The sequence below is a fragment of the Amblyomma americanum genome, chromosome 1 (assembly GCF_052857255.1).
Source record: "Amblyomma americanum isolate KBUSLIRL-KWMA chromosome 1, ASM5285725v1, whole genome shotgun sequence".
NCBI lineage: Eukaryota > Metazoa > Arthropoda > Arachnida > Ixodida > Ixodidae > Amblyomma > Amblyomma americanum.
The window spans coordinates 501,849,577-501,862,386 of NC_135497.1; the positions used below are offsets into that span (position 1 = coordinate 501,849,577).

At 46.9% G+C, this 12,810-nt stretch overlaps 1 protein-coding gene across 1 annotated transcript; it reads left to right on the forward strand.

The window, feature by feature from the left end:
• Positions 1-1,446: 1,446 nt before the first annotated feature.
• LOC144105879 (histone-lysine N-methyltransferase PRDM9-like) lies at positions 1,447-11,968 on the forward strand. The gene is made up of 4 exons (XM_077638880.1): positions 1,447-1,569; positions 2,696-2,942; positions 7,606-7,771; positions 11,486-11,968. Exons 1-3 carry the CDS (start codon positions 1,468-1,470, stop codon positions 7,746-7,748), a joined length of 492 nt encoding a protein of 163 aa, XP_077495006.1. The 5' UTR covers positions 1,447-1,467; the 3' UTR covers positions 7,749-7,771; positions 11,486-11,968.
• The last annotated feature ends 842 nt before the right edge of the window (positions 11,969-12,810 follow it).

Here is a 12,810-nt window from a genome sequence, read left to right on the forward strand (position 1 = left end):
TACGGAAGCGGAATGGTTGCGGGTGCTGACTCCACCAGCGACACAGCGTTGGCCTACGTGAAGAGCGAGGTAAGTGAAGCATACACGGACGTTTACAATACCTTTCTTGGAATGCTTTGACAGGTGCCCTGTATTTCTAAAAGCCGCAGCGGAAGGTTCAGAATGAACTAACCAAGCAGTAGTAAAGCACTGGCACCGTACGGCGGATAGCGGTATTCGTTAAATGAAGCATATATGAAGCCAGAGTTCAATAAAATAACATAATTTTTTTATCTTATAAGTAAAATCCACCATCGATGTAATGAAATACGTTGATTGGCTGAGAGAGGTAACGAAACTTTATGACGTTATCGCAACGTACCCACCATGCGTCGAGCACTGCTGCTGCAGCTAGCAGTTTGAATATGGCGCTTGATGGACCGATAATTTCAAAGAAACTCACGCAAACACGCGAAAATGTTGCAGTACAAGCTGCGGCTTTAAAGCTTCAGAAGTGGCTTAAGTGTCCCCATACTTTCAATCTTTTCCCTATTCTAACTGGCAAGGCTGTCTATGAAATTGCTTAATGTAGGCCTCCTCGCAGAATTCGATAATGTTCTACTGCGGGTTCGTCCTCACTGTGCCTGATTTCACTGAATTCAGCACATACAATCGCAGGAAAATGTTTCCTTTCGTCACCATTAATGCGGTGAGAGTAGCGCGATGGCTGTCGCGGCCGCCGCTGCGTCTTTTCCTCACGGTAGGAAAAGGTTTTTCTTAAGGCATACAGTTAAAACTCGTTATAACGAAGTTGAAGGCGCCCGGTGGTTACTTCAATATAGCCGTAGTTTCGCTATAGCCCGTGTTGACCGAACTTCCAACTAGAATCGTATTTACTTTATTATATTCGTTATTTCGTTATAAGCAGCTTCTCTGTAAGGAGGTTTACTGCATTTGATTGCTTTTTCGTGACATGCATGATGGAAATCGGATTAATCTTGGAAATTGAAAACGTGCCATTACATCTCGTGCGTGCCAAATCAACCACCAAATCATAGCGCCTGCCAATTTATGTGTTATATATCATTTATTCACCACGCCGTGTACATAGTTTTGTGCCTTTTTGGTGGACACAAGCTTCAGCCGGTTCTCTATGCACTGCACGTCACAAACGCCAACTTGGCTCTTCTGGCGGGAGGCATGAGTGAGCCCCTTTTCACGCGCAATTTCTTTTGTGCCCTACCGGTCACTTAATCTCAAACTCGCGCCGGGACGGCGACCGTGATTACGGCACGAAACACTGCAATGCTAGCACTAACAGCCCATGCTGCAAAATTTGATGTGCATATGAGCCCACATTCGGTTGTACAGCGGCTGGTGAACACGGCGTAATAACATATGCAGATGATATCGGAAGACGCCAGTCTCGTCAGTAAGAACATGTTCGAGTTCCTGGCATTGGGAAAGTCCACAGTCAAGGGTGTCCCGATGGGAGTGTTCACGTTGAAGGCGCTGCCCAAGGGACTGCACTTCGGCCCGTATCACGGAGTCAAGGTGGACTGCATCGAATATGGCGGCTGCACCTGGCCGGTGAGCTTGCCCGGCCAATGCTTAGAACACTCATACTCAGGTTGTATAGGCTGTTTTAGAGAAATTTCAAAACAGCTGGGCTGTAATTGCACTACGCTGCTCGCGTTATTACTCTCTCCGATAATTTCAAGTGCATTCGCGGTGAGTTTTTTCGTTGGGAAATTTTATGCTGGAATACGTACCATTGTTGTGTGAGAGCGAAAAATTGCAGCGGATGATTGCAGTTCCAAACCACATATCGAGGATTAAATGAACATGTGCACTTTCCAACGCTATTGTATAAGACTGTACGGCTGCACAGAGAGGCCGTGTTACTATAGCGTTAGAGGAAAAACAAAAACAAAAGGTGTAACGAGGCTCACCTATGGTTGCCAGTTTCGCCAAACCTCTTTGGCATGCAAAACATGAGACAAAAACATGCGACATCGCTGAGTCACCAGATCCATTATTAGGGGCCTTTTTGTTTTCCTACAAGAGTAGCACCATTCAAGAGTTGATCTCAAAGGTCAAGCTCGAACATTTAGCGTATCCTGAAGGCTAAGCTAAAGGGTTAAAACAAAATATTTATTTGTTATATGAATATATTTACTCTTTAAATGAACCCCATTATCTTGTACAAGCTGAAATCAATAGCATTCATGGACTATTAAGGAAGCTGGTTGGTTTATATCGCTGACACTGGCACAATGCGTGCCGCAGGGTTAGTAGCCCGGGCTCTCCTTTTTTTCCGCGTAAGTTGTCAGCAGACAAAAATACCTTGTTGCATGGCGCTCATTGGACTCAGAAGCCTATGCGCCATAAAAAAAATTACCATCACCATCATTATCAAAATTGGTACTATATTTTTAGTTCAACATTTTCAAAAACGATACTTACCGTGTCTCGATTGCCGCAGAAACCGTCCGTGTAACAGCGCTTAGTGGCCTTGGCGTGGAGAGACTGGTCAGTTGGAGGGCCTTCGATATGACCGTGTGACAGTGGTATCAGAGTAGAACACGAAATATTGGCCCGTTTCCGGACACTTAAAATTTACGCCACGTTTTTTTGCGTCCGTTGTTTCACGTGAGTACGGTAGCGAAAAAGTTTGACTTGAGCGTTCAGACGGTGAAACCGTTGCGTTGCGCAGGTGCGCCGATGTGCAGAGTTCTTCGTGGTAGACGGCCGCCAACAAGAGCGCTACCACTGGATGAACAACGTCAACTACTCGCCCAGCAAGCGCAGACAAAACCTCGTGGCCGTGCTCTTCAACGGAAATATCTACTACCGCACACTAAAGAACGTCGGCCCCGGCGAAGAACCGCTCGTTGGATATTCAACGTCGTTCGCCGAAAGTTTGCTGGGGAACCCAAGAGGACGAGGTGCATTGAAAGAAGGTGAGCAGACGCTTTTCCTGCAATCCTTAGAGGGTAGATTACAATCGGTTTGATAGTGTATGCAAGCTACGACCATGCCTGATTCATCATCATCATCACCAGCCTGACTACACCCACTGCAGGGCAAAGGCCTCAACCATGTCTCCAATTATCCCTATCCTTTGCCAGCTGCGCTTACCCTATACCTGCAAACTTCTTAATCTCACCCGCCCACATAACCTTCTGCCATGCACTGCTACACTTGCCTTCTCTTGGAATCCACTCGGTTGCCCTAAACGACCGGCAGTTAACTCTCCTTCGCAATACATGCCCTGCCCAAGCCCAATTCTTCCACTTTATTTCGACTAGGATGTCATTAACGCGTGTTTCTTCCCTCACCCACTCAACCCGCTTTCGGTTTCTTAACGTTACACCTATCGTTTTTCTCTCCATGGCTCGCTGCGTTCTCCTTAACTTAAGCGGAACCTTTTTCGTAAGCCTCCACTTTTCTGTCCTGTAGGTGAGTGCCGCTAAGATTCAGCTGTTTTGCACTTTTCTCTTCAGGGATATTGGTAAACAGCCATTCACGATATGAGAGAACCTGCTATATGCGCTCCACTCCATTCATATCCTTCTAGTTATTTCCCTCTAATGATCCGGATCAGCTGTCACTGCCTGTCGTATGTGGACGTATTCTTTTATCACTTCTAGCACCTTGCTGCCAATTGTCAACTGCTGTTCTCCTGTTGGGCTGTTAGGCTTTTGATCATTACTTTGGTTTTCTGCATGTTAATCTTTAGATCAATCGTTCTGCTCAGCCTGTCTAACTCATTGATCATGATTTGCACATCACCTCTGGAGTGACTCAGCAAGGCAATATCACCAGGGAATCGCAGATTATTTGGGTATTCTCCATGAACTCTTATCCCCAACAGTTCCCAATTACTGCCTTGGAATACCTCCTGCAAACAGGCGGGGAATAGCTTTGGCGAGATTGTGTCTCCTTGCCTGGCGCCCTTTATTGTAATTTTCTTGCTGGCTTTATGGAGGACTATAGTAGCCATGGTGTTCCGTGTTTCAATGCGTGTGTCTACTTTGGTGCGTCCCAGAGTTAACTCTGGGCCAAAGATGGATTCATACCAACTGTCCCAGAGGAATGCCATTTTGCTATATATAGCTTCCAGTATTTTGATTAAAGGCTCTTTTACACCCCGATTATACAAGGCCTGTATGACTGCTGAGATTTCAACTGAGCCAAACTCTTTCTCGCAATCAATGAAGGCTATAGTTAAGTATTTGTTGTATTCTGTGCATTTTTCTTTCAGCTGATTGATAGTGTAAATATGATCTATTGTTGAGTATTCTTTAGGAAAGCCTGCCTGATCATTTGGCTAATTGAAGTCTAATGCTGCCCTGGCTCTATTATCGATTTCCTTAGTAAATATTTTGCAGGCAATGGAGACTAAGCTGATCGGCCTGTAATTTTAAGTGCGTGGCGTCTCCTTTCTTATGAATTATTATATAGTTTGCGTTATTCCAAGCTCCTATTACGGTCGTGGTCAGAAGGCATTGCGTATACAGGGTGGCTAGCTTTTCTAGCACTTTATTTTGGGGACGAAAAATAACAGCTTATGCTTTCTTATCATTAATACGCATACATTTGGATTCAGACCATTTTTGCATTACTGAGCAAGGAGATCAAGAACATTTACAGTAAAAAAATATACTTGTGTCATCAGCATAGATAATAAATTTGGCAGCATAGTTAATGTTAGAGATCATTTATATAGATAATAATGATTACTGGTCCCAATATATTGCCTTGTGGGAAAACAGAATTATTACGTTGTGGTTGAAAATTTATTTTGTCTATGCATACAGCTCGTTTTCTGTGCGATAGATATGATTTCAGAAGCATCTGGGTCTGTCCTCCAAAACCATAACACACTAAGTTTTTAGGAGTATACAGTGGTTCATTAGATCAGATGCCTTCGAGAAGTCTATGAAGACACCAATAACGAAGGCCTTTTCAAACAGTGTTAGTATGTACTCCATTTGCTCGAGTAGTGCTTATTTGTTTAATTTATTTTCACAAAATATAAAATTATTTGGTGACAAAAGGTTATGCTTGTAAATGAAATTAGACAACCTTGTATCCAGAACTTTTTCTTGAGCCTCCGAAAAAACAGAGTGTAGATACTGGTCTATTACTTCCTATTTCGTTAAGGTCACCTTTCTCATACAGAACCATTACTTTGGCCATTTGCGTTTTTTCAGGAACTATACCGCAATTAGAACATAAGTTAAATATATTCCCAAGAACAGGGGCAATAACTGCTACAACATGCTTCACGGGCCTGACTTGAATGCCATCAATGTCACAGGCAGGGCTGTTATAAATGTTCTGCATTACTGATATAATGTCTTCTGCCATAACCGGGTTCAAAACTATTGTATTATTATTGTAGGAACTAACGTAGCTATTGGAATCATGTGATGGGTTGGTATGCGAACGGGTTTAAAAAAAGTTTTTATAAGCATCTCCTAGCTCTATTCCAGATATACCTTTATCATCAAGCCTTAATGTCCTTGGGGCAGGGTGCGGTTGCTCACTTCTTACTAATTCACTCTTAACCATAGCAAATCGTGGCAACCATTATTAACTTCAAGAAATGTCGCGTAGTAGTATGTGCATGCAAGACGTAGCTTTTTGTTAACCTATTCCTGTGTTTCTTAAACTTAAGTCATCTGCTCAATGTGGGTTTAAAATTATTGCGTTGAGCTTTTCTTTCAATTTAATTTCATGGTGTAACTCTGACGTTATCCAGGGTTTGCGAGTTTTACGGGTTTTTTTCGATGCACTTTTGTTAGGAAGCAAGAATTGTATAGTTGCGTAAAGACTTTTATTGTAAGCTTTATTTACGTCACTGGTATTGTAAGTGCTATCCTACTTAACTTGTGCCAGTGAACTACAAAGTAAATTGAGCATAGGATTGGGTATATACTGATACATACCTTTTTCTTTTGGTACATTACCGGTCCAGTCATATACATACATACAAACACTGGAGATGGTCACTGAGTGCACACGATATTACACTTGAGTCAGCTATTCGTTGGGAGGAGTACGTAATGAGCAGATCGAGAAAAGACTCAGTTTCTTGTGTAATCCTAGTTGGAGTGGTTACAAGGTTAATGAAGTCATTCGAACCCAAGGCATTGTAAAGTATTTAACCAAAGAATTGTCCCTCAACATATTCATATTAAAATCCCCTCCAGCTATTAGAGTGTATATGCCGTCTGTTATAAACGAAAAAAAGCAGTCGTACAATTAGAAAATCTTAACCACATTTTTCTTCGAAGGACGATAGCAAACTGAAAACACGAACCTGTGGTACAGACAGATAGGACCTCAAGATCATCAGTAAGCAGACTATATGTGTCCAGCTTATCCTATTCGAGGTCTTTAGTCACCAATAATGCTACTTCATCCCCACGGTGGCCAGAGCGGTTCAAGTAGCAAGTTGTACAGTTGGTCGTCCTAAAAATATCAGATTCATTTGTGCTCCACGATTCACTGAGCCTGACCACAGAAAAAGGAAACTAAAATTCACCAGATAATTCCTGTAAACACATTGTCATGTTTTTTAGAGAGCGTCTATTCAAGTGAACAGCTTTAAGCGATGTCGGCGCAACACACGAAGCAGTGCGGTTCAGGTCGCTGGGCAGATAATAACACATATGCTTCAGATTGGTTCTGTTTCAAGAGAAAACTCAAATACAAGATAAAAAATGGTATAACTGATCCAAGTCGCTCTTTCCCCTTTTATGAATGCACTCATTTCCTCATTATTTTGGTCGGAAACCTTTCCGTTGACATACGAAATAAAATTATAGCCTTTATCTATGGCGCATTCTTTGGTTGCTTGAAGTAGTTCTGTGTAGCAGCGTGTTAAGTTTTCTCGCCAGAAAATGGGTGGATCCCTTTCCTCAAGGTTTTTCTTGTTCTTAATCCAGTTTTCTCTCATTGCTCGCCTCGTGATACGCGCAATGATGCCTGGCACTTTATCGCGTCTGCCTCGATGTCGGCAAATGTGTGCAATTTCCTTCGCCGTCAAGTGATGCACTCGAAGTTTATCAGCCACGTTATTTAATATGGCTGTCAGGTCCTCCTCCTGTGCTTCTTTTATTCCACCCACTTCTAAGTTCAGCTGCCTGCTCCTGAATTCTACGGCATATATGTATTTTTCCAACTGGGCTTGGGCTGTCTGTTTTAGTCCATCTTTTTCTTCAAACTCAGTCTTCCTCTTTTTTAGGTCTTTAATGTCATCCTCTTAATGGCAGAACTTTTCTCAAATCCATCGAACTTCGTAGATATGAAGTTAGGACTCTCTTTCCTGGTCTAAATTTTTCCTGCCAGGGGCATCAGCCATTCTAGTTTTTGAATAAATGATATGAGTCCGAGTTTAATATCGGTACTATTAAGGTTAATGATGTACTATTTTATTACTATTTGAAAGATACTACCATGCACATGATTCATACTAATGAAGTGATGCGAAAAAGAACTTCTGCTGGCCTTTTCCTCTCTGCCACGGTACACATTAAGAGCACTGAATTCTCTGGGCAGTTCTTTACATTACATGCGCTCATTCGCTCCTCCCACTGCTTTGTTCTTTTTCAGAGGACGTCAACATTGTTCCCTTACACAGCCTGTTCCTCGCCTGTGAGAATTGCGGTGACCTCTTCTCTACGCAGCACAACTTGGAAATGCATACCCGGCGGAAACACTGGCATAGCACCCACGGAATCCTCCGCTGCACGTAATGCATCTACACGAGCAGTCGCAAGTAGGCCTTAAACCGTTTTAAGGCACCGTTTTTTGCTTGACGCCATAGTGGCTAATTAACTGGAGAGATGTCCTTTCTGATGATGAGCCGCCTTTTCAAGCCGTAATTACCTTAAACAAGCACAAATCGTGAAGTCGCCGTACAAATACACAATGAATGCTTGAATGACACGATTTTCGAACAGAGCACAACGCAGTCATCAGCATCATTAGTAGCAGTAGCGCACTCGAATGTGACCCTTCGCGCTTGTTGTGCGCCCTTTGTGTTCATTTTCCATCAAAAAATACTGCCCATCCTTTTCCAGCAAGCTAAGAATTACAGCCCAAACGAGCCTGGCGGTTGCACTGATTGCATTCGTTGTATCCGAAATTCGTAGTACGCGAACTCTATATAACACATCCAAGTTATAAAATCAAAAAACAATAGATATATTTTAAAAAGTGAGTTTGTGAGTTATGTTCGTCTGATACTTGAAAGCAAGCCCTATCAAACTGCATTCTCAACTCTCCAGGGTGGTCATGTGCTCCCCGCCTAGAACCTTGCCGCAAACAGTCTGCTTTAGGGATGCGACATAACTAATTAAGGTTGAAGCGTTCAAGGCAGGTGGAAATAAGTGCGCCTCCTCGTCGTGGTCTTTACAATGTTCCCAGCAGTCTGGGAGTGCTCGTACAACAGTCTGCTTTAGGGATGCGACATAACTAATTAAGGTTGAAGCGTTCAAGGCAGGTGGAAATAAGTGCGCCTCCTCGTCGTGGTCTTTACAATGTTCCCAGCAGTCTGGGAGTGCTCGTACTTTGCCTACAATGCTTCATAAGTTCGTGGCTCAGTGATGTAGGCGTTAACGAAGTCACCCGTGCCGGCTAGCTGCGCAATAACGACACGTTGCCACAAAGACCACGTGCGTCACCGTCGTCTGCCATGCCTGGGTCATGCGGCGGTGAACCTAGCGCAAGTACGCGCAGAACGTATCAACTGCACAGAACTTCCTACGCGACATGCCAAAGGCGCTAGCAAACCAGGGTTTTCTGTGTACGCCGCGCGGGATCGAAGGTCGATCACAGGCGGCTTTGGCAGTTTCCCGACCTTGTTTGGTCACGGGCGGGAAGGCGGCCACACTCGCGGGCGAAGTGCCCCGGCTGGTCGCACCGGTAGCAACGGTTGCCCGGGCCCCGACGGGCTAGGCGCTGGTCGCCCCGTTCAGGTCGGTCATCTCGAACTCGCGGAGCGGATGGTGAGGGGCCGCGTGTCAGCCTCGCGATCTCGCCTCGGTTCGTTCCGCTCTGCGGCAGCGTGTGCTGTTCGCAACGCGTAGCTGAATGCGTCCAAAGCGCGGTCGGACAACTCCCAACCCCTTCGGACACGCTCGTCAGCAAACTGTGCTGACGCTTCAGCTCTGAATGGACTGTGCGCTGAGCTGCCATTCCACGCGCAGCGCGGCTCAAGTGACAGCGATGCGGGTGGGGGCGGCCGATACGCTCGTGCAGAGAGGATGTCTCCCTGAATGCGCTTCGCCTCAGCTGCCAGCTCATCCAAATCTCTGAACCTGACTCCTCTCTTGTAAGCCGTGAAAGTCGGGTGCGCTTGTCTCGTGACACGCTCAACTTTCTCCGTGTTCGTGGCGCGAGGGTCAGCGAGGCGATAAAGTTCGTCCATCGCTCGGACGTACTCTAACAGAGACTCGTCGGGGTGCTGGGTTCGAAGCTCCAGCTCTCTCCTCAAACGCCACTCATAGTTTGCGAGAAGGAATTCGTCGCGGAAGCTTGCGCAAAACTCCTTCATTGTTCTCTGGTTAGGGCGCTCGACTACTGATCCGGAGTTCCCGGGTTCGAACCCGACCGCGGCGGCTGCGTTTTTATGGAGGAAAAACGCTAAGGCGCCCGTGTGCTGTGCGATGTCAGTGCACGTTAAAGATCCCCAGGTGGTCGAAATTATTCCGGAGCCCTCCACTACGGACCTATTTGTTCCTCTCTTCTTTCACTCCCTCCTTTATCCCTTCCCTTACGGCGCGGTTCAGGTGTCCAACGATATATGAGACAGATACTGCGCCATTTCCTTTCCACCAAAAACCAATTATTATTATTATTATTATTGTCCTCGCTCGGTTGCCGGCTAGTCGGTACCAGCGGCCGCTTGCTCCGCCAAAGAAACAGGCACAAACACACGCGAGCATTTCGGCGTCTGCGATTCCTGTCACTTGCTGATAATGCAGCAGACGGTCGAGGTACTCGTTTGCTCCCGTAGTGTCGTGGTACCCCGTTTAGGTAGGTAAGTCTATCCTAACACGTGGTGACTGGGCCGGGACTTGCAAATTGTTTTGCAAAATACCCGCTAGACTCTGCATCTGCAATGCGTTCGGCAAGAGCACCTCGGATGATTGCGGACTAAAGCCCGCGGAGTTGGGCGCAGCCGCTGATGGCGTCGAATGATGAAGTCTAGGTGCCTCATTGTTCGCGCCGCGGAGCGGCGAGGCGCCCGATGTGGAGCCCCCTTGCCAAGACTAAGTCCTACCAACGCGTCAGGGGATGTTCCTCGGCTATTCCGCGTGGAACGCCCAAGATTAAAAAATTCAAACCCTTCCAACGGCGCGTCAAGTAGGGAGCCCTGGTTATGTGCCGCTGACTCTGACAGCATAAACAAAGACTGCATGTCACTCCTGTCGGCTGCCATCCTTTGTTAGGGCGACGGTAGTCGTTCGCTCCAACAAAGGTCACTGCTCAATTTCCTAGTTCGCCCCACGTTGGGCGCCAAGATGTGGGTCACTGCGTCCAGCCGGCCGGGAAGGCGAGCTTCCGTGCAAGCTATACGCAGGCGTTAATCAAGTACACAACACGTTTCCCCAACCCATGGCGCAGAGTCGCAGCCACGGCAGGTGCGGACAAAATAGGCAATGGCAGGGCACGCTAAAAAATAGGTTATTATCCTAACGCGAGGTAAAGCACACTGCGGAAGAATGTTCTATCCGTAAAATAGATGTTCAGCAGCTCACTAGGTCGTTGACGTCGTCTGGCGTTGGTGTTCTGGGGTCGGCGGGCAGCGGAAGGGGTTCGTAAGGCTCTTCGATAAGGTCCGGAAGCGAGAGTTCCTTCCCTCCGCGCGTTCCCCTCTTTTAGCCCCTGGGGCATTGTCTCCCTGGCAGCAAATCGTTGCCGTCAAGCTTAGGCGTGCTACGCTTTCCGCAGAAGGCAGCGCGCTGCCGTGAAGTCACGTCAGTGCTGGGGCGGAAATGAGCAGAGTCGGGGGGGTGCCTTCTCTCCACATTCCTGGTGGCCAGCGCGCCCGTGTAAGTCACTGTCGCCGCTGGCGCGGGGGACGAGGAGGCGATACCTGTGTATCCTACAAGATGGAAGGTGTGAACGTCATCGGCGAAATCATAACATTGAAAGAGATGTGCACACATAACTAGACACCTTCAGCCTACTGTGTACCTTGTAACCATTCCAGAATCACTGGGAGACCGCCTACCGCTGGTGAGCATGCCCTGATTAGTCCTGATGCTGCATGCGCAAGCGCAGCTGCCGGGTACCTGGTGCCGCCTGTCGCCGTCAGGTCGATATGTGAAAGGCATTGGCTGCGCGGGCTCCCGGTACTCTGTAAGGTACCGGTAACGGTAACATGGTGCATGACATGCTAAAGGTGTCTACTAACGGAGGCGTCTGGATCAGATTTTTGTATTCGCGTGGTAATTCTGCTTATGCTTACCCTTCATCTACGCAGGGCTGATATCATCAGGCACGAGTATACCCACGTTGGCAGGCGAGAGTCCGTGTGCCATTTGTGTCGGAAGAGGTTCTCCCAGCCGGACCATCTCAAGGTTCACATGATGATCCACAGTGGTGAGAAGCCATAAGAGTGCGGCCAGTGTGGCAAAAGAATCAGGCAACGCGCTGATGCAGAGCCACGAGCAGGTCATACACTCCCGCCGGTACCCGCTGCACTGCCCACGGTGCGGGGCTGGTGCCGAGGCCGCCACCAAGCTCAGGCGCCACACATGCAAGCCGCTGGCCACGACGGAGGGTAAAGAAGGATTAAAGAGGGCCGAGGATGCCCTCGCTTAAGGGCAGACGCAAGTGCGCCAAAGTTACGACCGAGGAACACAACGGAGGGTACGCCGCTCCAAGGAGGAGAGAAGCGGGGCCGGGGTCGACCACGTAAAGCAGTAACGCAAGATGTGTCAACGTAGAGACCGCTGAAGGCTACGGGACTTACACTACCGCAGCAAGAATTGAAGCCATGTGGAAGCCGACCACGTAAAGCAGTAGCGCAAGATGCGTCATCGATGAAGTGAGATGTAGCGTTGTTTACTGAATATATAACCTTGTTGTCACATCCTCTTTCCGTCTCCTTTCCCCAAATGCAAAGCAAGAAGTCAAACATTATTGCAGAAGACGAAGCCGAAGACAAGGTTCCTGAATGTGATCACACCCGATGACAGCCTGTCTTAACAATAAAGGGAAGGTTATATGTGGAGTCTTCCAGGGACGCCGGAACTGGTTTTTAATCGGTGGGGGGGGGGCAAGCTATTTATTCTCATTTACATAAATTTTTATTTTTTTATTTTCCAATGTTCAAAGTTTCATGCAAATTGTCACGTTATGGTGACCACACTCCAGCAGTCAGGAAGACAACAAAATGCTTCCAAAAGAACGTTTTTAAGGGGCTCACTCGCGCCCACTAAGAACTGAATGTCTCGACGGCGATACACACAAGCGTGCTCGGTTGTCACCGGACTGAATGTCTGCAGTTCTTGGCTGTGGTCAATTTAAAGGAGGCATGGAACCTTTGAGATCAAGAAGCAAAAGCAAGTACAACAATCTGCAAAAATGTGGAAGCATTTGTACCTGGCCACGATCAATTGAGATACGTCTGGTCACATCTGGCGTCACAAAGCAACGTGATGAAGCCGCGAGCGGGCGGCTTTGAGTGTCAATGAATAAACAGTGCAGTCTCGAAACAGACTTGAGAAATAACTACGCTTTCCGAGAATCTGAGCCATTTCCGAAAAATTAAGCCTATTCTACGAAATTGACGCAACTGCCAGC